General features: G+C 42.9%; 1 protein-coding gene across 1 annotated transcript in view; it reads left to right on the top strand.

Annotated features, from left to right (window-relative positions):
• The window catches only part of TGM4 (transglutaminase 4), a 29,527-nt gene extending 9,286 nt beyond the window's left edge, over window positions 1-20,241 (top strand). Inside the window, exons 7-14 of the mRNA XM_077809278.1 lie at window positions 211-385; window positions 518-656; window positions 2,008-2,111; window positions 4,481-4,732; window positions 5,877-6,176; window positions 8,276-8,445; window positions 14,730-14,866; window positions 19,498-20,241. Of these exons, the coding sequence (XP_077665404.1) occupies window positions 211-385; window positions 518-656; window positions 2,008-2,111; window positions 4,481-4,732; window positions 5,877-6,176; window positions 8,276-8,445; window positions 14,730-14,866; window positions 19,498-19,639 (1,419 nt within the window). The 3' untranslated portion in view covers window positions 19,640-20,241. The remainder of the gene's footprint in view (window positions 1-210; window positions 386-517; window positions 657-2,007; window positions 2,112-4,480; window positions 4,733-5,876; window positions 6,177-8,275; window positions 8,446-14,729; window positions 14,867-19,497) is intronic.
• The last annotated feature ends 1,119 nt before the right edge of the window (window positions 20,242-21,360 follow it).

Here is a 21,360-nt window from a genome sequence, read left to right as displayed (position 1 = left end):
TGTAGACTAAATAATGAAATTAATCAATTTGCAAGCAGAACGTGTATTAATTCTAATGAACAATGCCACATTATGCAGGATTCATTTTTGAAAGTTTATAATAAACGATGCTCCGGGGTGGCACAAGGTGGAAGTTTCGCCTAGGGTGCAAAATATCCTTGCACCGGCCCTGCTTGCCAGACTTCGTTTTCTCTATTCTCTGTGTCTTAGGTTAATTCCAATGATGACTCAGGAGTCCTTTTTGGGAACTGGTCAGGAATTTATACTGGTGGAACCTCTCCCGTGGCCTGGACAGGAAGTGCCTTAATTTTGCAGAAATACTACAAAACAAAAAAACCCATCTGCTTTGGTCAGTGCTGGGTTTTCTCCGGAGTTCTTACTACAGGTAAAACATGGTACCATCCATCTTTCCTGATAAACCAAACACTGGGGAAAGATTCCTCCACACAGTGCAGCCGGTGGTGGGGAACTTTCCAAACAGCCTTTCCCAGTGATGTTTTATTCGTCTATATTTCAGTCATGCGCTGCTTGGGGATTCCAGCCAGAAGTGTGTCTAACTTCACTTCGGCTCACGATACTGAGGAAAATCTGAAAGTTGACATCTACCTGAATGAAAGAGGCGAAAAACTGGATGACATGACATCAGACTCTGTCTGGTAACTCTAAAGATTGCTAGATAATTCCTGTACTCCTGAAGCTTTCCTGTAGAACTTTACTTCGTATTTCTAATCACAAGGAAGTTTTTCTTTTAGAACTTCTCGATTATTTTGAGTTTGCAGCTGAACAATAAGAGGAAGCTTGAATATTTTCTTTAGACATTTCCCTATTAGACTGCATCTGAGATAGTTTGGGCTCTAGTAGGGTTTGTGTTATAGCTTAGCACCAGCTGTAGTTAAGGATTCCCAAGCTGTTCCATTCTAAGCCCCTGTTTTGACCTGCTCATATCTTTCTATCCTAACCAGCTGAAATTTTGCATGCTTGGTCTCTTTCTGAAGTTGAATTTTCCTGCAAACCACATGGAAAAGTGTTTCAGCCATCTTTGTGGATGAAGAAAATGAAAAAAAAAATCCCCCTTTTTTTTTCATTACCAAAAAACCTTATGTATTGCTTGGTTCTAGTGCCTACATGGCTGGTGCTTGACATTTGTCATGGAAACAACTCTCGGGCCAGAGAAGTGTTTTCAAGTGACTTGATGCAATTTGGGGTTGGCTTGGCCGCATTATGAGCCTTCGAAAATCATACTTTGCTCATGAGCGGTAAGGGCCTAATCCAGTTCTAATTTAAATCAGTGGAAGACTTTCATGGCCTACAGTGGACATTGGATCAGGCCATACATTTTAAAAAATAACATTAAGGGTATTTTTAACAATGATCACGTAATGGTCTGAGCAAAGATAGATGGTGTTGTGCGTACATCAAAAGCCTAGCTGATTTATAGTGAATGAGGCAGGTCATGTTTAGGAGCCCAGCTTCATTCTGGGCCCAGTCCAAAGCCTATTGAAGTCAACAGTAAGATTCCCATTGGCCAAAGCCAGCGGGCTTTGGAGGAGGGTCTTGTTCTGCACAGGTGCATGTCCCTGTTCGCTCTCCCCAAATAAAGGGCCAGGCTGTGGCCTCCTTGTTCAGGCTGAGTAGCACATGGCTCCCCAATTAGTCTCATTGCCACCACTAGTAAAGCTGCGGTGTAAACTACCAGTCAGTGTGAGTAAGGAGATCACAATCTGACAATTAAAGTCAGAAAGATGTAAGACTGCTGCAGTGCTTTACAGCTCTCTTCTCATTATGTACAAAGGATGTAATGCATGGAAAAATACAGATTTTTTTTCCCATTCTTTAAAAAAGTATATCTGATGTAAAAATGAGTCCGGGGACAAAACTGAGCCCACCTCTTCCTCTGGGGGATCAGTCCGATCGCTCAGCTCTTTGGGTCCAAGAGGCTGAACATGCATGTTAAATTGCAGGGTGCAAATAATTTTGTTTTTAACTTTGTAACCTAATTGCATGTAGGAATTTTCACGTGTGGAATGATGTGTGGATGAAAAGGCCAGACTTGCCCCAGGGTTTTGATGGTTGGCAGGCAGTTGATGCCACCCCACAGGAGATAAGTCAAGGTAGGATTTACAAGCAAAGAGACTCTATTGTGATTTTGGGGAGGGGGGGACTATTTTACAAGGAAATCAAGTGCTTTGCTGAGAAGAGGCCATAAACACCTGCTTGACGTTAAGTACTTGACTAGTCCAATTCATGTCAAACCTGAGCCAAGTGAGTTGCCCAAGTTCACACAGGAGTAGATCTGAGAACAGAAGTTAGATCTCCTGGTTCCCAGCCCTATGTTCTGACCTCTTAAATGAGAGTCCTTTGGCCTCACTGCTGGTGCCATGGATGTGAATGTTACGGCATTTTTGCAAGCAGAAAATCAAACATTTCCAGGCACTAGGAAATGAAAATGGTTTAAGGGGTTGGAGCATGGGGCTGGGAATCAGGAGATCTGGGTTCTGGTCTCATCTCTACCCTGATTTACTGGGTGACCTTGGGCAAGTCATTTTGCCTCTCTGGGCCTCCATTACTGAACAGGAGATGATCGTTACCTGCCTAAAAGAGTGTTGTGAAGACTAATTGATTAATGTTGGCAAAGCATGTTGATGTCCTCAGATTACAAGCACTACAGAAAGGCAAAGCGCTATTTTTATTTTACAGTAAATTCTATTGACACACTTTTTCAGCCTGTACCTTTTCGGGTCAGTTTCCAACATCCATCAGTATACATCTCTAGATCCTACAGATAAAGCAGGTTTCAAGGGGTTGGCCTGTGCATTAGCCCCTGTTACAGATGCTATTTAATATGCTGTCCCTTGCCATTTTGGGTTTGGGAATAGAGTAGTTAGCAACTGTATAATTGTAGCAGGAGTCAGAAGAGCTGAAATAAAGAAGGCCTAGAATTATCATTGCAAACTGAAATATGCTGAACTCCAGCACATACAGATAAAACAGTGAACATACAAAGAATGGGATTATTTATCAGATCTCTCCTACTCTAGAGTAAGGAGGAGGCTGGAGGGAGGTGGCATCTAATGAAGCACTGAGGACTGCAGAGTGAGGGAGGGAGACAGACTGTAATGAATAATAGGAAGTTTAAACTGGGACAAGGCCCTTAATGCACTGAACCTGAATGGTTCTTATGGGGAATTGTTCCCAGTGTCTTGAGAAAAAAGCGTTCCTTACAAAATCAACAATCAGATTTCAAATAACAATAAAACACTTATATGGCACTTTTCATCAGTAGATTTCAAGTGCTTTACCAAGGAAGTCAGTATCATTATTCCTGTTTTTCATATGGGGAAACTGAGGCACAAAGCTGTGCTTTGCCAAAGGTCACCCAGCAGGTCAGTGGCAGAGCTGGGAATAGAACTCAGGACTCCTGAGTCTCAGTCCAGTACTCTGTCCAGTAGCCCATACTTCAGGGGCCTTATACTCACCCACAATCCCTCCTCCATCCCCACTATGCATTGCGAATGGACTGAAAGGACAAGAAATCCCACTCCTTTAATCCTAAAACAGCTAAGGGAAGGGAGCCACTCCTCTGAGCCTATGGAGGGAAACCCCATGTGATTAGGGCTTCATTGGCTTCAGAAAGGTGGAAAGAGATTGCATCGTCATGGAACAGTTTCTCTACCTGGTGTTCTTGCAACCCACAGAGAAAACTCCATGGCAGTTAATCATAACATTGTCACACTGCTTTCTTTTGGGGAACGGGGTATGGTAGAAGAGGAGGCAGGTGCTGTGCTGCTAGCCAGGAGGCCCAGGGAGTAGCATCAAGGTCCCAGTACCTTCTAAGCCCTGGGATTTCTGCAAAGGCTTCACAACGGCTATTTGTTGGGAGGACCATGATTTCCTCTCCCCACCCAGACAGTGAGTCAGAAACTACAAATTGCAGCTTCGGGGGTTTCCCATGTAGTGTTGCCCTTTCTGTAGGGTTTCCCTGAGAAGGTATTACTAGCCCTGGTTCTATACATCTGTAAATGACAGGAAGTATTGTCAAATAGGGTAGTATTACCCTATATTACAGATGGGGAACTGGGATACAGAGGGTGAAAGGGCCTTACCCAAGATCACACAGCAGGTCAATGGCACAACCAGGAGTTGAATCCAGAGTCCAACTCCCTGAATCACAAGACTGTCTCTTTCTCATTCTGTGATTCTTAAAGAGAGTAAAATATATAGAAGCTCTTACAGGCCTCCCTGAGCTCTGCACCTTTGACACAAATCACATTTCATCATGTAAAAAATCTGCTACTTAAAGAAGCGAAAAAGTTTTGGGCTCAGAACTAGTGTGGAGGAGTATTTATTGCCAGGTTCAGTTACCAAGGGGGTGGGCCACTGCTGTGGGATGTCAGAGATATTGTGTGTATGTGGTGATTGAGGAAAATGGAGCCTCACTTAATACACGTGAAAAGAAAGTAACATTCAACATACTCTTTAGGTGTTTACCAGTGCGGCCCTTGTCCACTAAAAGCCATCAGAAGTGGGGAAGTCTATTTGCTCTACGACTCCAAGTTTGTGTTTGCTGAAGTGAATGCCGACAGGGTCTTCTGGCAGGTGAAGAACGTGAATGGCAAACAGAAACTTGTCAAACTGCGTGAGGAGTCCAAGGCCATTGGGAAGAGCATCAGCACCAAAGCTGTTGGGAAGAACACGAGGGAAGACATTACGGCACAGTACAAATTCCCAGAAGGTGACCGGTAGCCGAGATCTTTCCAGCATCCTGTAGAAGATAAGATGAGACTGTTGGTCACGTGATTCTCTGCAGACACCAGAGTAGTCACATGCTTTATCAGTGTGGAAATCCAATCGGCTGCTTTAGTAATGCACATTTAAAGTGTACTACGGCAAAATACATTCAGAAACAGCAAGGGAATCAGGAATATTGGCTATGAGTATCTTTGTGTCTGCAGTGACACCTGCTGGCTGTTTTCCAGTAAGAGGTTGTAGCAAGCATGCTAGTAACAAGAGAAATAGGCCCAATAGATTCAGCAGTTCTACTTGATCCAAAATTGCTCCATTTCTTACCTTCTTCTATCTACAAATTATATCATATTTCAAGAAACAGCTCCCCCCCCCCTTACCACATACCCAGAAACTTGCTATGTTAAGCAATGTGACTATTAAAACATCTCATCTGAGGATCAATCAGATTGGGAAATCAGAGGAACATTGCAGAAAGGCATTTAAGTTAGACTCTGCATTTGATCCTTCTTCTCACCAGTCTTCCAATATAGGTATTTTAGATGAGTTTTCTTCTCGACAGTTCTTGCAGTCTTAGGTCTTTGTGCTAGCCCATTCTTGTGAACAGAAGCCTTGGGATATCTGAACCTGCTTCACACTCCATTCTGTATATACAAAGTTCTATGGAACGCTTTTAGTGTAGTTTTTGGCCACCACATATTGATATTGACTCCCAGTCATCCTCCCCTGCCCCGAGTTGTGTAAACCTGGTGACCTAAGTTTTCAAAAAAGAGTAGTGTTTTTTGGGTGCTTAACTTGATAGACTGATTTTCAGGAAATGCTGAGCACCTACCTTCTAAAGATCGGGGTCCTCTGAAGTGTCTCAAATTGACAACCCACAAAATTACTGGTCACTTCTGAAAATCTGGCCTGCTGTGTTCACCTGCTGTTTAAATCCTACGGTAGAGTAAAATCAGGAGAGATCTGTACACTAGTTTAAACATGCAGTGTTCAGTGCTGGGAAGCGTGCCCTGCTGTGCTGTCTATATTTTAGCAGAAGGATAAACAGAGAAAAATTGGACCAGATTGAGGAAACTACAGTGCACATTATTTGTTATGACTTTAGCTTTGCTTTTCCTTTTCCTGGTATTCAGGCTCTCCAGAGGAAAGGAAAGCTGTGGAAAACGCTTGCTCCTATCTGAACTCTTCAAATTTGGCAGTTTGTCAGAGCACAACTCCTCCACCCCTCCAGGCTGGGATCCAACTGGAGGTAGAGGGTGAAAAAGCTTTATGGCTGGGCAATCCCATTAATCTGAACATCATTGCAAAAAACAGTTCTGCTGGGGCGTGGACGATCAATCTCGTTGCCTCTTGCCAACTGCAGTGCTACACCGGGAAAGTAGAGGCCAATCTTGCATCCATCAAACAGATTGTCCAGACTGAAAGCAAACCTGGTGGGTCCATGAATCTGTCATATCCCATGTGCCTTCTCTTATGATACTGCAATGTGTCTTCAAGACAGCTAGTGTGGAATGACTGAATCAACACAGGTGTATGACCTGGGGTCTGACGATGCTTATGGCATAGCAAAGAGGGATTTGTGCAGGGGAAAGTCTATATAATTATCATTATTTATTTCTTCTATGGCAGTGCCTAGTAGCCCCAGTCATGGATCAGAACCCCATTATACTAGGTTCTGTACAAACACAGAACAAAGAAAGACATTCCCAAAGAGTATATAATCTGAAACATTTGCATTTAATTTGATGGCCTTTTGGTTGCCTGTGTGAAATAAGTTTGCCAATTTCAGTTCAGTTCCCAGTGGATGAGTGTCAACAGCACTAAAACCAACACACCAATTTGCACATTTTGGCATCTAAAATTGGTTGGATTATTGGTTGTGTAATCATTAGGGATTGTGAATTTAAACCCGTTTGTGTTGTTTCTGTTTCTAAATTGTTGATGAACTGATTCAGGGCTTCTGCAAATGTATTCATTCTCGGCTGTTATTTGCAGAATAGTTTACACAAACTAATTTCAGACAATGGGCTGCTCCTGAACTGTTCGCTAAAGCTGTTTGTCTTTGTTATTCATGGTGTGCCACTGGGGGTCACAAGAGAGTATTTCTGATCCCTGGCTAGATGACTGAAATTTTTTAAAACAGGAGACTAATGAATGACATATAATTAACAGCAAATAATGCACTTGCAGTAAGAATCTTCAGAGGAATAGTCAGTCACTCAGGCTAAAATACGTTCAGTTCTCGGGATTCATGAGTGTATCACATATATAAAATGGCCATCTGAATATACAGAAAGTATGTGATAGGACACTTCCTCTACTACTAAATGGGGGTGGAGGTCTGCTACATAGGTTGGGACTTTAAAGGTGAGGACAGGAAATTTAAAGAAGATTAGTTGGACGGAGATTTTGTGGCTAGATAGAATTCGGTCTCCTGCAAGTCAAGTGTGGGAGCCTTTCACAAGCACTAAGGAGGTTTTCCAGAAAATTAGGAATAAAATGCAAAGTTAAGAAGAGGAGAGAATTTACATAATCCCAATAAATACCTTATGTCCTGTGCCTCTGGCAAAGAAGTGGAAGTAGCCCAAATGCAGCTATGCATTTCATACGTCCAAATGCACTTAAGCACTTTACAATCCATCCTATCAAACTACTTCTGAATCAAGGAAACACACTATAACTAATAAGTGCTGAGAGCTTCTGCCAAGAGAGTTACATATGGGACAGAATCTTCCCTTGTCAATCAGATATTGCTCACTTGAACTTTTCCCCCAGAGGGTCTTCATGGCCCTGGTTCTCACCCATATAGGCCCCATCATTACTGTGCCAAGGCCTGGGTGGGACTTTCTTTGGAGTTCCATTCCTCAACCCTAACCATGGCTTGCTTAGTAACTGCAACCCCACCCTTTTCGGTGAGTGTCGGCCTACTGCCTCTGCAGATAATTCTCCTTCTGCCCATATTGGAACTAGGGATGTAAAAGTTTAACAGGTTAACGGATAAGCATCAGTCTTATCTGTTTCAGTTAATGATTAAACTCCCCTGCTGCCAGAGCCCAGGACTCCCTTGCTTCCTGGGGGGCAGCAGCCGGGAGAAACCCAGGGTGCGGGGATGGGCAGGGGATTCCCTGGGTGCAGGCGGCTGGGCCTGCAGCAAGGACTGGTGGCTGGGATCCCCCCCGTCGCAGGGGCTGGTAGCGGAGCCCCCGGTAAAATGTGGGGATCCTGCAGCACCCCCCCCTTTTGCTCCCCAGTTAAATGTTTAACCGTGTAACCAATAAAATTTTAGTCAGTTACAGGGTTGCTTTTTTTTTAACTGTTACTTACATCCCCAGTTGGAACCATGTTAGACCAGAAGCAAAACAGTTCCCATTTATTGGTCCATAATTAAAGCTATGCAGCACATCAAGTCTATGTAGAATAGACATCACCAAACATTTTCATGAAGATCAACTGACTTTCTGCTTCAGCCTTCTGTTGTTGTGTACAGAAAATGCTGCATTAACATCTTTTTCCCCCCCTGTTGTTTGTCCAGTTATTCAGCTCCCTCTGAATATTGCAGCTGATGCTTATATGAAGACTGTAACATCTGTTGAGGATGAACTTCTCCTAAAAGTCAATATTATTGCTGAGATTCAGGAAACTAATGAAAAGCTCACTGATGAACTCACACTAACGTTCCAATATCCCCCTCTCAAGGTGGAGGTAAGAAGTTAAATGACTGGCGAAGCCATGCATAGATACCCTGGTGATTGGTATTATAGAAACGCCTATGGATGGATGGCTAGGTAAATAAGTAAGCCAGAATTGTGACTAGAAAGACAGACCGCTAGTGAGAACTGAGCATCTGGATATTTTACAAAATAAGGGCATAGAGCTCTGCTTCCAGATAAATGTAGGTGCCCCGAGCTACCCCAACCTAACATGCTTTGAGCAGGGGGTTGGACTAGATGACCTCCTGAGGTCCCTTCCAACCCTGAGATTCTATGATATTCTACCTGCTAACATTGCAGTCAAGATTTTCAAAAATCGGAACCTAAAACTATGCTCCTCAATCCATATTTAGATACCTAAATAAGTGGCTTGATTTTCAAATGTGCTGAGCACCCAACACTCCTCTGGGAGAGCTGCTGGGAGCTCAGATGTTTTGAAAACCAGGCCTCTTGTTATAGGGCTAAATACCAGAGTGAGGAGCCAGACTTTCAGCTCCTCTTGTTACAAAGGTGGCTGCAGTGTTTGACTGGGCACTGCTGTGGCATTTTAAAGATGTCATAAAGATGGACTTTAAATCCCTTGGCACAGTCCCTCACAAAATCCTGGCTGAAAGATGAGTTGTAGTTGGTATAACTCTGTGTACATTCAGGTCAATTGAAAACTGCCTCACAGGCTACTGACACACGGATAGGTACCAAGTGAAGGGCCGGTAGGCCAGTAGGTGCCATAGGGATCAGGGTTAGGCAAGATTTCATTCAACATTTCTATTAATGATCCAAACAACATATTCACTCAATGTTATTGTAGACTAAAAGCCAAATCCTTCTCTGGCTTGTGCTACAAAGGGGAGCTGGGATTCTGGGAGACACATCTCCCTCTGTAGTTCATGCTTCTGGCCAGGGTGGGGTTACACTGGTGCGCCTGAGCGTTGTGTGATTCTTAGGCTGGCACCTCCCTGATCATTCAGTTATTATCCACACCAAGCATCCATCCACATACATCCTCTATCTCTATTTTAATCACAATTGTTAATACAACAAAAGGGCGGGGAGTCTCTGGGTGCTGTTTCTGTTGTTAGAGTATTGCTTTGAGTCTCTCTCTCTGCGAATTGCTTTGAGAACAGACTCTGTCTTAGAATGTACTAACACAATTAGCAGCTTGCAAGTTTCACACATAGAGGGAGAGAAACAGTACCAAAAACCAAGAGACCTCTTAATTAGTAATACCCTGGAATTTAAACTATGGGGAATCAAGCTCATTTGTGATTTTAATACAGAACTTCTTTAATATGATCCAACATAATCCCCCTTTTGACACTAAGATCTATAATCGTCAGCGTCACTTTCTATGTAGCCTATTCAAGAGAAAGTACTGTGAGGCAATTTGAGTTTGTGATTCCAATTCATGCCACATACATGATCCTAGTGATGTATCTTTACTACAAGGTCCTGGGGCAACAGGCAAGGTGAGGCACACCCACTTTTGAGGAGTCCATTCGGTACAACCTCTAGTGTCCAATAGCTTCCCTCCCTCCCCAGCCCACTGGCTCAAGGTCCAGGGTAGCCAGAAGGATCCCATGTGTAATATGGGGAGTGGGCGAACCTTCAATACCTTTGCCTCCAGGGACTGTTGGTGTGCAATTTTGACAACAATTTTTCCCATTAACAAGTCTGGTTTACAATACTGGAAACATATTGCATCCATTCATATTGATAAGTGTCAAACAATGATCTCTTTCTTTTTTAACAAATGCATCAAACCCTTAATAGTTCCCAATATGACCCAGAACATTTTGTGTTCCAAAGTAGCTAGTGCAAGTATCTGCATTTCAGTGCATCCCATAGCTATGGCTGTGTAGTTTCCTATTTCTAATTTTTTTTTTTCTTATGGAGAAGCCATGTGGTAGTATTAAGCCATTACTAAAGATTCCATCGGCCTTTTAGGTTACCCAGACCAATTTGGACCAAGTCTACATTGGCATGTACTTGTTTTTGTATCAGGCTGTCCTGTAGCTGGGACAGAAAGCTTAATTTATTTTTAAGTTCCTGCAGGTCTTCAGTATTTTTTTTTTAAACACACAACAATGCTAGCAACAAGACAAAACACAAGACAAAACATAGAACACAGAACACAATTTCTATTGTGACAGTAGATTCATGGTATTGGGTTGCTTTTCAGCTGGCATCAGCTTTTCCTGATTTTCTGAAAGACAAAAAGAACATGTTTCTACCCCTTTTGGGGTGGCAGATTATTGCTTAAAATATTGCTTTTACAAATACCCTTGCTGATTGCAGGCAAAACAGAGGAATTGCCCCCACATTTTCCTGTTTTTGTTCTATAGGCAGGCCAGGTTTCAGTGGCTTTTATCTTTTAAGGGTTATGGAGAAATTATCCCACTGTTTAGTCATTAAATCCCTGAGTTTTCCTTCTTATACAGCAGACCAAGTTTATAATGTTTTTCCTGCTGTGTTAAGCTTTAAGTTTTATTTACAGGTAATAACTGAGAAGCATCATTACCATACGACCTTAAAGGGTTTTTCCAAAAATCATACACACTATATGTTGTTACAGGGATACTTATTATCATTAAATTTATTAAAATTATCTTGTTATCCCATGCCTTTTATTTAGACAGTTTGTTTGCTGACCAGGTATGTCCTTTATCTGCAGCTCCTTTGTGCTGCTAGTTCTTTCCTTCCTTTATCATTTAGGTCATTTGCATTTTCACAGAAGCTTCCTGCTTTTGGATTTAAAGCCATCAGCCGCTCAGAGACTCTATCTTAAAAGGGGCACAATCAACTTTCACCAGAGTTTTGATTACTTTTAACTTCTGCTTCCAAAACACACAGCAATCTGAAAAAGAAAACCCAACCTATTGTGGCTCCCTTTGGAGCCCTAATAGCATTTTAATGAAGTAGCATGGTATGTTTGCATTTCTTTTGCCCCTTCTACAATATACCCTGCACATGTTCTGGGGCAAATGCACATTCCTTCCATAGTTTAACTTCTATAATATTATCCAGAGCCATTTTAAGACTCAGTGTTTCTAACGTTGCTTCTTTTTGTTTTGTGCACCTCACCCCTGCTGTTGCTTCAGAGAGGCACTGTCTTTTTTTAATTTATTTTTTTTTACTACAACTCTCATATGCTATTTTGTTACAAAAACAAAACAAAAAACAAACAAACAAAAAGAATCCAGAATTTTTTTTTTTATATTCTCCTGATTTTGACTGCCCTGCTGCAGCCACAACTTAAAAACATTTTAAATTTTGTAAAGCATTGAGTTACCTTTTAAGGGTTAAATGCCAAATCCTAAAGCCAAACAACACTAATTACCTGTGTCTAGCAAAAAGGTCTGTCAGTTTTGCAACTTTGAATTAAAGAGTCAAATGGATTTTTAGTGGCATTATTTAAAACAAAAACAAAACCAACTGGTCCTTAGAACTTTACATATTTACACACACACAGAGATAGATACATACACATTTTCTTTTCCTTAACATCCCTTCCACACTGCTCTGTTTTTTTTTACATCTTACATTCCCTTTATACATTTGAGGCAGCTAAGTTCCAATAGAATCCCCTTATGTTCTTTTAGCAAATTTGACTAAATTGTCCAGTCAAATGATTTTGCCTGGGGGTGCCATACATAGGACCTTCTTCCCCTTTACCTGCCTCCCTCCAGCCTCTGCAGAGTGAACTTTTTCACTCTTTTTGTATTCCTGGAGTGCCTCTTTCACTATTTTCAGCTGGCTTTGGGTATTTGTAGCCAGCACCTTCCCATTGTGTGCTCCCTTTTCCATTTGTGCCTTTTCCTCTTTACATGAAGACAAGCGGAGGGAAGAATCCTTACATGCCTCCTACAACAACCAAATTGCTGCTGTATCTCTTTTGGCAGCACTAGAAGGTTTGTATATGAGGATATACTGAGCCAATCTATCCTCTAGGTCCGAAATAGTGCAGACATTAGCTAGGGCTTGTTTAGTCCAAGGACTGTGCCCAAATTTTTGAAGGATTTGTTTAAAAGGTGTAATTTCTTTAACAAAAGGTGAGGTTGGAGTTCCTTCTGACTCCATTCCTCCCTCTGGTACTGGCTTACCCTGTTTTCTTTTAAACATCTTAAAATGGATATTTCAATCTCTTTGTCACTGCTGGTATTACTTAGCAAGTGACACAGCCTAGATTCTGAAATCATAGCTTAATCTATGCGTTTTTCCCCTGCTACCTTCCTGGAGCCAGCAGGTCCCCTGCTACCTTCCCGGAGGCCAGCAGGTCCGGTTAACTTGTTCTTCCCTGCTACCTTCCCGGAGGCCAGCAGGTCTGGTTAACCTAATAGAAATGCCTAGCTCAATAGAGCTGGCGGTGTGCACACCAATATTTACAATAACTGAGGTTTTTTACCAGTATTCCCCCTTTCGCATTTCTCCACCAAAATGTTACACCAATAAAATAAAAACCAGCAGGATCTTATTAAAGGGAAAAAGACAAAATACCATTTTTATTGTGAATACAGAAAGAATCATAGTAAGCAGTTAGTTATAGCTATAACATTCCATTCAATCTCATATTTATTCACACATTCATTTATACACACACACGCACACAGGTTCTGCAAGGTTGTTATCATAGTTACCAGCCTTAGAGTTGCTCATGCCAAGCCACTGGCCAGGGGGCCTGGACATGAGGAGGGAGCAGGGCCTTGTCAGATGCTCATCTGATGCTCCTGGAAGTTGGTTTGCAGAATCAGACCCCAAAGTTCTCACTTTTTAGAGTCTATTTTTATAGGAATTTCTTCCTATGCCAGTCTATGGGAATTGCTTCAATTGAATCAATCAGCAGATAGCACATTCCTGACGGCTTTGGTTCTTCCATTCTTGCCGCTGTTGGGTGGATTCCAGTCTGCCCTCCGGGGGTCCTCTGGTTATTTCCACTTGACGCCTTCTTCAGCCGATGGACGCTGGATTCTTAGGCTGGCACCTCCTTGATCATTCAATTATTATCCACACCAAGCATCCATCCACATCCATCCTCTATCTCTATTTTAATCACAATTGTTAATGCAACAAAAGGGCCGGGAGTCTCTGGGTGCTGTTTCTGTTGTTAGAGTATTGCTTTGAGTCTCTCTCTCTGTGAATTGCTTTGAGAACAGACTCTGTTTTAGAATGTACTAACACAATTAGCAGCTTGCAAGTTTCACACATAGAGGGAGAGAAACAGTACCAAAAACCAAGAGACCTCTTAATTAGTAATACCCTGGAATTTAAACTATGGGGAATCAAGCTCATTTGTGATTTTAATACAGAACTTCTTTAATATGATCCAACATAATAATGGTATTTACATCCTGATAAAATGCAAATTGATAGAGCCGGGGAATAGTTATCCAGAATACAGCTATCTGATGAAGGGTAGTATAGTCCCAGAGCCCTGTGCCAGGCTAAGACTTCAGCATGGACACAACCTAGAGATAATCCACTTTCCCGAGAGGCAGTAGCCTCTTCCATCGACCTAGCACTATCTACACCAGGGGTTAGGGCAGTATAGCTATATCTCTTAGGGGTCTGGATTTTTCATACCCCTGAGAGAGGTAGCTATACCAATGTAAATTCCTAGGGTAGACCAGGCCTCAGATTGCAAAGTCTGGGGATGTTCAAACTGGGAGGTTTGGTTTGGGCCCATTTCTATCTCTGGGCTCCTTATTCCCAAAAAGATATTAACAAATTGGAGAAAATTCAGAGGCCAAATAAATAGAATAACTGGAGCGAATGACCTCAGAGGAAAAATTAAAGGAGCAGAATATCTTGTCTGAACAACAGGTAGAATGGTCATGAGAATCAGCTACTTGTATATAAACACTGAGGAGTGGGAGGAGCATGTGCAGCAATAATGAAGGGGCATGGAATGAAATTGAGCAAATGAAATGTTGGGTTGAATATTAAAAGACTATTTCCTGTAAGTGAAATCTATTAGATGGTAGACTCCCAAGGAAAGTGGTGGCAACTACATTGTTTGAGTCATTTAAAATTGGAGCGTACAAAGCCTTGGAGAATCTATGTGGAAAACAACTCTGTCTTGGCAGGGAAATGGACCAGATGACTAACATCTCTGGTTTCTGTTAACTCTCTGACCTCAGCTGTTTGTCTCATTGACTAAGGCATGACTTTCTCATGGTCATTCTCTCTTTTAATGCAAGCTGCCATAGACATCTTCTATTCCGCTTTTTAATAAGAGGATACACCTAATCTGTGCCTCTGTAATCCTTCTTTATTTTGCAGATGCCAGAAACTGCAAAGATTAATGAAGATTTTACCTGCTCCTTTATCTTCAAAAATACCTTGTGTATTCCCTTGGAAAAGTGCAAATTGCATGTAGAAGGACTGGGCATTTTTAAAATGGAAACGATTGATCAAGGGTGAGATTACACTTAAAATAATTGTGGTACTTAGCATTAATGTATAGCTTCTGCTGTCTGTAGAAATTTGTACACTTTTTAAAAGCAATTTGGTACATCCAATAATATGTTCCATTGCCTTTATAAAGACAGGTTTCAGAGTAACAGCCGTGTTAGTCTGTATTCGCAAAAAGAAAAGGAGTACTTGTGGCACCTTAGAGACTAACCAATTTATTTGAGCATGAGCTTTCGTGAGCTACAGCTCACTTCATCGGATGCATACCGTGGAAACTGCAGCAGACTTTATATACACACAGAGAATATGAAACAATACCTCCTCCCACCCCACTGTCCTGCTGGTAATAGCTTATCTAAAGCGATCATCAGGTTGGGTCATTTCCAGCACAAATCCAGATTTTCTCACCCTCCACCCCCCCCACACAAATTCACTCTCCTGCTGGTGATAGCCCATCCAAAGTGACAACTCTTTACACAATGTGCATGATAATTAAGTTGGGCCATTTCCTGCACAAATCCAGGTTCTCTCACCCCCTCACCCCCCTCCCAAAAACCACACACACAAACTCACTCTCCTGCTGGTAATAGCTCATCCAAACTGACCACTCTCCAAGTTTAAATCCAAGTTAAACCAGAACATCTTGGGGGGGGGGGTAGGAAAAAACAAGGGGAAATAGGCTACCTTGCATAATGACTTAGCCACTCCCAGTCTCTATTTAAGCCTAAATTAATAGTATCCAATTTGCAAATGAATTCCAATTCAGCAGTTTCTCGCTGGAGTCTGGATTTGAAGTTTTTTTGTTTTAAGATAGCGACCTTCATGTCTGTGATTGCGTGACCAGAGAGATTGAAGTGTTCTCTGACTGGTTTATGAATGTTATAATTCTTGACATCTGATTTGTGTCCATTTATTCTTTTACGTAGAGATTGTCCAGTTTGACCAATGTACATGGCAGAGGGGCATTGCTGGCACATGATGGCATACATCACATTGGTGGATGTGCAGGTGAACGAGCCTCTGATAGTGTGGCTGATGTTATTAGGCCCTGTGATGGTGTCCCCTGAATAGATATGTGGGCACAATTGGCAACGGGCTTTGTTGCAAGGATAAGTTCCTGGGTTAGTGGTTCTGTTGTGTGGTATGTGGTTGTTGGTGAGTATTTGCTTCAGGTTGCGGGGCTGTCTGTAGGCAAGGACTGGCCTGTCTCCCAAGATTTGTGAGAGTGTTGGGTCATCCTTTAGGATAGGTTGTAGATCCTTAATAATGCATTGGAGGGGTTTTAGTTGGGGGCTGAAGGTGACGGCTAGTGGCGTTCTGTTATTTTCTTTGTTAGGCCTGTCCTGTAGTAGGTAACTTCTGGGAACTCTTCTGGCTCTATCAATCTGTTTCTTTACTTCCGCAGGTGGGTATTGTAGTTGTAAGAAAGCTTGACAGAGATCTTGTAGGTGTTTGTCTGAGGGGTTGGAGCAAATGCGGTTGTATCGCAGAGCTTGGCTGTAGACGATGGATCGTGTGGTGTGGTCAGGGTGAAAGCTGGAGGCATGTAGATAGGAATAGCGGTCAGTAGGTTTCCGGTATAGGGTGGTGTTTATGTGACCATTGTTTATTAGCACTGTAGTGTCCAAGAAGTGGATCTCTTGTGTGGACTGGACCAGGCTGAGGTTGGTGGTGGGATGGAAATTGTTGAAATCATGGTGGAATTCCTCAAGGGCTTCTTTTCCATGGGTCCAGATGATGAAGATGTCATCAATATAGCGCAAGCCCCTACTCTACTTGCGCTATATTGATGACATCTTCATCATCTGGAGCCATGGAAAAGAAGCCCTTGAGGAATTCCACCATGATTTTAACAATTTCCATCCCACCATCAACCTCAGCCTGGTCCAGTCCACACAAGAGATCCACTTCCTGGACACTACAGTGCTAATAAACGATGGTCACATAAACACCACCCTACACCGGAAACCTAGTGACCGCTATTCATACCTACACGCCTCCAGCTTTCACCCTGACCACACCACACAATCCATAGTCTACAGCCAAGCTCTGTGATACAACCGCATTTGCTCCAACCCTCAGACAGAGACAGACACCTACAAGATCTCTATCAAGCATTCTTACAACTACAATACCCACCTGCAGAAGTGAAAAAACAGATTGATAGAGCCAGAAGAGTACCCAGAAGTCACCTACTACAGGACAGGCCTAACAAAGAAAATAACAGAACGCCACTAGCCGTCACCTTCAGCCCCCAACTAAAACCCCTCCAACGCATTATTAAGGATCTACAACCTATCCTAAAGGATGACCCAACACTCTCACAAATCTTGGGAGACAGGCCAGTCCTTGCCTACAGACAGCCCCGCAACCTGAAGCAAATACTCACCAACAACCACATACCACACAACAGAACCACTAACCCAGGAACTTATCCTTGCAACAAAGCCCGTTGCCAATTGTGCCCACATATCTATTCAGGGGACACCATCACAGGGCCTAATAACATCAGCCACACTATCAGAGGCTCGTTCACCTGCACATCCACCAATGTGATATATGCCATCATGTGCCAGCAATGCCCCTCTGCCATGTACATTGGTCAAACTGGACAATCTCTACGTAAAAGAATAAATGGACACAAATCAGATGTCAAGAATTATAACATTCATAAACCAGTCGGAGAACACTTCAATCTCTCTGGTCACGCAATCACAGACATGAAGGTCGCTATCTTAAAACAAAAAAACTTCAAATCCAGACTCCAGCGAGAAACTGCTGAATTGGAATTCATTTGCAAATTGGATACTATTAATTTAGGCTTAAATAGAGACTGGGAGTGGCTAAGTCATTATGCAAGGTAGCCTATTTCCCCTTGTTTTTTCCTACCCCCCCCCCCCAGATGTTCTGGTTTAACTTGGATTTAAACTTGGAGAGTGGTCAGTTTGGATGAGCTATTACCAGCAGGAGAGTGAGTTTGTGTGTGTGGTTTTTGGGAGGGGGGTGAGGGGGTGAGAGAACCTGGATTTGTGCAGGAAATGGCCCAACTTGATTATCATGCACATTGTGTAAAGAGTTGTCACTTTGGATGGGCTATCACCAGCAGGAGAGTGAATTTGTGTGGGGGGGTGGAGGGTGAGAAAACCTGGATTTGTGCTGGAAATGGCCCAACCTGATGATCACTTTAGATAAGCTATTACCAGCAGGACAGTGGGGTGGGAGGAGGTATTGTTTCATATTCTCTGTGTGTATATAAAGTCTGCTGCAGTTTCCACGGTATGCATCCGATGAAGTGAGCTGTAGCTCACGAAAGCTCATGCTCAAATAAATTGGTTAGTCTCTAAGGTGCCACAAGTACTCCTTTTCTTTTTGCCTTTATAAAGTCTATTGGCCCTAGTCAGACCTGGTACAAGCAGATGCAACGCCACACAATGTATGTTTCCTTGCAGCAGCCCATCTAACATTGGTTTATTCAACATATACAGCTAAAGAATAGACTTTCTTTGCCTTTTCCTTTCAATGACTTTAGCCTTATCAGAGTGTGGGATGGTCTGCCAAGGAAAGTGGAGGAAGCCACATCTCTGGACACAGCGAAAAGAAACCTAGGGCTAAATACACAAGGGCACTTAGGCATTGGCATGCCGGACTTCAAGGCAGCCTGCCGCCTGATGGAGTTCACAGCCCCGAGTTAGGCACCCAGGCTCCCACCATACAATGCATGAGGAGAGTTAGGTGCCTGAGAAGGGGATTCACAGAAGCCAGCATACTGAATGGAGAGCTACCTAAGTGAGCAGGTAGGAAATGCTGAGGCTAAGTCCCACCCCTCTCAGGGTGCTCAGCGCCTAAGTCCAGGCCAGAGGGCGCATCCTGTCCTGGAGTTAGATGCCTAAGCCAGGTCAGCTGCTTTGGTAGCCTGTGGCCTTGCAGCCAAAACCCAGAAAGAGAGAGACTCACAGCCCCTTATAGCTGATAGGTGAGTGCCCTGACCACTAGGCTAAGATGTGGGAAACCTGAGTTCAAGTCCCTGCTCCAAATCAGGCAGAGTGGGAATTTGAAAACAGGCCTCCTACATCCCAGGTAAGTGCTCTAATCACAGAGAAGGTGGTATGCCCCAGTCTGCAAAATTCCACATCTGTTCGCCCCAGCGGTCCATTGTAAGGATTTAGACATGCTCTGGGAACACTTAATGGATCAGTCCCTTGCAGGCAAGATAGGTGGGGAAATGCCTATTCTGAGAATCCTGCTGGGGCTTAGGTGTGAACTAGAGTGCTGAGCAAGTTGGCACCAAAAGTTAGGCCATTTTGTGCATACACATCTGCAGAAATTGAGGCACATAGTGTTAGGCAGAGCTCAGCATTGCCTAAATGTTGTCCTTAGGCGCCTAAAGTGGCTGTTAGGCACCAAAATCTCTTTGTGGATGAAGTCCCTAACCACCAAATTGGCTCTTTGGTTCATTCCCTTCCCTTCTCCCCCACCCCCAATAGAATTTTTGTTGCACTTTGCGTTCAGGCTGCAGGAAATATCAACTCTATGTAGACTATGAAAGCTATATTTCATTGGCAAAGAAACTGTTAGAAAGCAATGACTATACACAGCATTGTGTTAGTAACTGTCTTTTTCCCCCCCTTCTCCTTAGGGACATAATGCCTGGTAGGATCATTAAATCCCAAATAATATGTGCTCCAAATAAAACAGGAGAAAAAAAAATTGTAGCCAAACTGACGTCTAACCAAGTCAAAGGAATATCTGGGGAAAAGATTATTACCATCACCGCCTAGGGGAATTACTGAATATCTTAACAGGGTGTCACTCTTGGTCTTGCTGAATATGTACTAGAGATGGATGTCACCGGCACTTCCTGCCTCCTGGATTAGTGAATTAGAGGCAATAAGCCACTTACATTACCTTATCTCCTATTAAGGGCATAGTTGCTTTGATTCTAGTTAATGGGGATTTAATAAAGATTGTTAAAATCTACTTTCACCTGTATTAATTTGTCAGTTTACGATGATTAAGGACTTGTTTTGAGAAAGTGGGAATGGTTAGACTGTGGCTCATGCTGAGGTTAGCTTTTCCTTTTGTAACAATCACAAGCTTTGTGTAGTGATAATGCCATTAGTATCTGCATGCTGTTTTGCCTTTTTAAACTCCTGGATGGGGTGAAGTAATGGTTTATCTGTCAATTACTGTCATGCCTATTTTGGTGTTCCATGTGTGCCTCGATTCATAGGATGGATTGGGGTGTATCATATGTTACCGGACTGGCAGTATCATGCATTGTCGTGGTTGATATCCAGGTATTATGCATTATTGTGCTGATTGTAGCATACTGCGAGGTTTCACCTCACATAACATGGCTTTTCTTAAAGAAACAACCTAAAACCGGATCCCAAGCAGAGGTCTTCTGAATAGTCCCCCTTTTGTTATCTGTTTGGCAAATTCTTTTTCATTTGCACTTGCCTCTTTCATGACAATAAACCTCGTTACTTTTGGGTTCTGTAACTCTGTTATTGCTTCTTATTTCTCTATGTATCTAGTATGCTGTAGCCCATGATGGTACATGAAGTGTCTTGGATTTTTGTGGAGCACTCTGGTTTAGGCATTCTCCCCTGGTGTGTGACTAGGCTCTAATTGATTTAGTCTCCAAACCCACAATGCTCTCTGTGCAGGCAAATCCAGAAATCTGCCTCTGCGGTCCTCCTTGCAGGACTGGAGCCTTACACTGCTCATCTTGCAGAAGGAAGTGGATGATCATTGTCTGTAAGATGAGGGTGACCATATGTCCCATTTTGCCCAGGACAGTCCCTTTTTTAAGCCCTGTCCTGACTTTTTGGGCAAAAGTGGGCATTTATCCCATTGGCTCTTGCTGACTTGACTTGCAAGAACCAATGGGACAAACGCCCACTTTTGTCAGAAAAGTGGGGTGCAATGCGGAGGAATGTGCAGGGTGGTGAGAGGCAATGCCAGCCCCATACAGAGGGGGGAGGCATGGCTTCAGCAAGCAACGACCGCTTCATAGGGGGGGTGGGGAGGGGCAGGGCTCAGGCGAGCAGCAACCCCAGCCTTGTGCAGAGGACAGGCGGGGCTCAGGCCAGCCTCACAGGGGAGGGAGGCAAGGGGTGGCCTCAGGCCAGCATTACACGGTGTCCCATTTTCCCTTTGGGGAATATGGTCACCCTACGTAAGATGCATTTATATGGGGCTGGAAGAAAAATACGTTATTCTTCATGGGGGAGCAGGGGAGAATGTATTTGTTAAAAGCTCCCATAAACATTTTCAGTGTTTTTTTTAAATCAAAAAATGAAACCAAAATAATTTCACTTTTGAAAATCCTTTTACTGAAAACATTCTGTTTCTGGTTTTCCCATTAAGAGAGGGGCGAGTGTCAAAAATGACCATTTTCCATGAAAAGTTTTGTTTGACAAAAAGCCATTTTTCACCTCAATTACTTTGATAAAAAATTTCAACCAGCTCTACTGCTATATTTGAAGGAATTGGC

The sequence above is a fragment of the Eretmochelys imbricata genome, chromosome 2 (assembly GCF_965152235.1).
Source record: "Eretmochelys imbricata isolate rEreImb1 chromosome 2, rEreImb1.hap1, whole genome shotgun sequence".
Classification (NCBI taxonomy): domain Eukaryota; kingdom Metazoa; phylum Chordata; order Testudines; family Cheloniidae; genus Eretmochelys; species Eretmochelys imbricata.
This window is presented reverse-complemented; position numbering and strand designations above follow the sequence as displayed.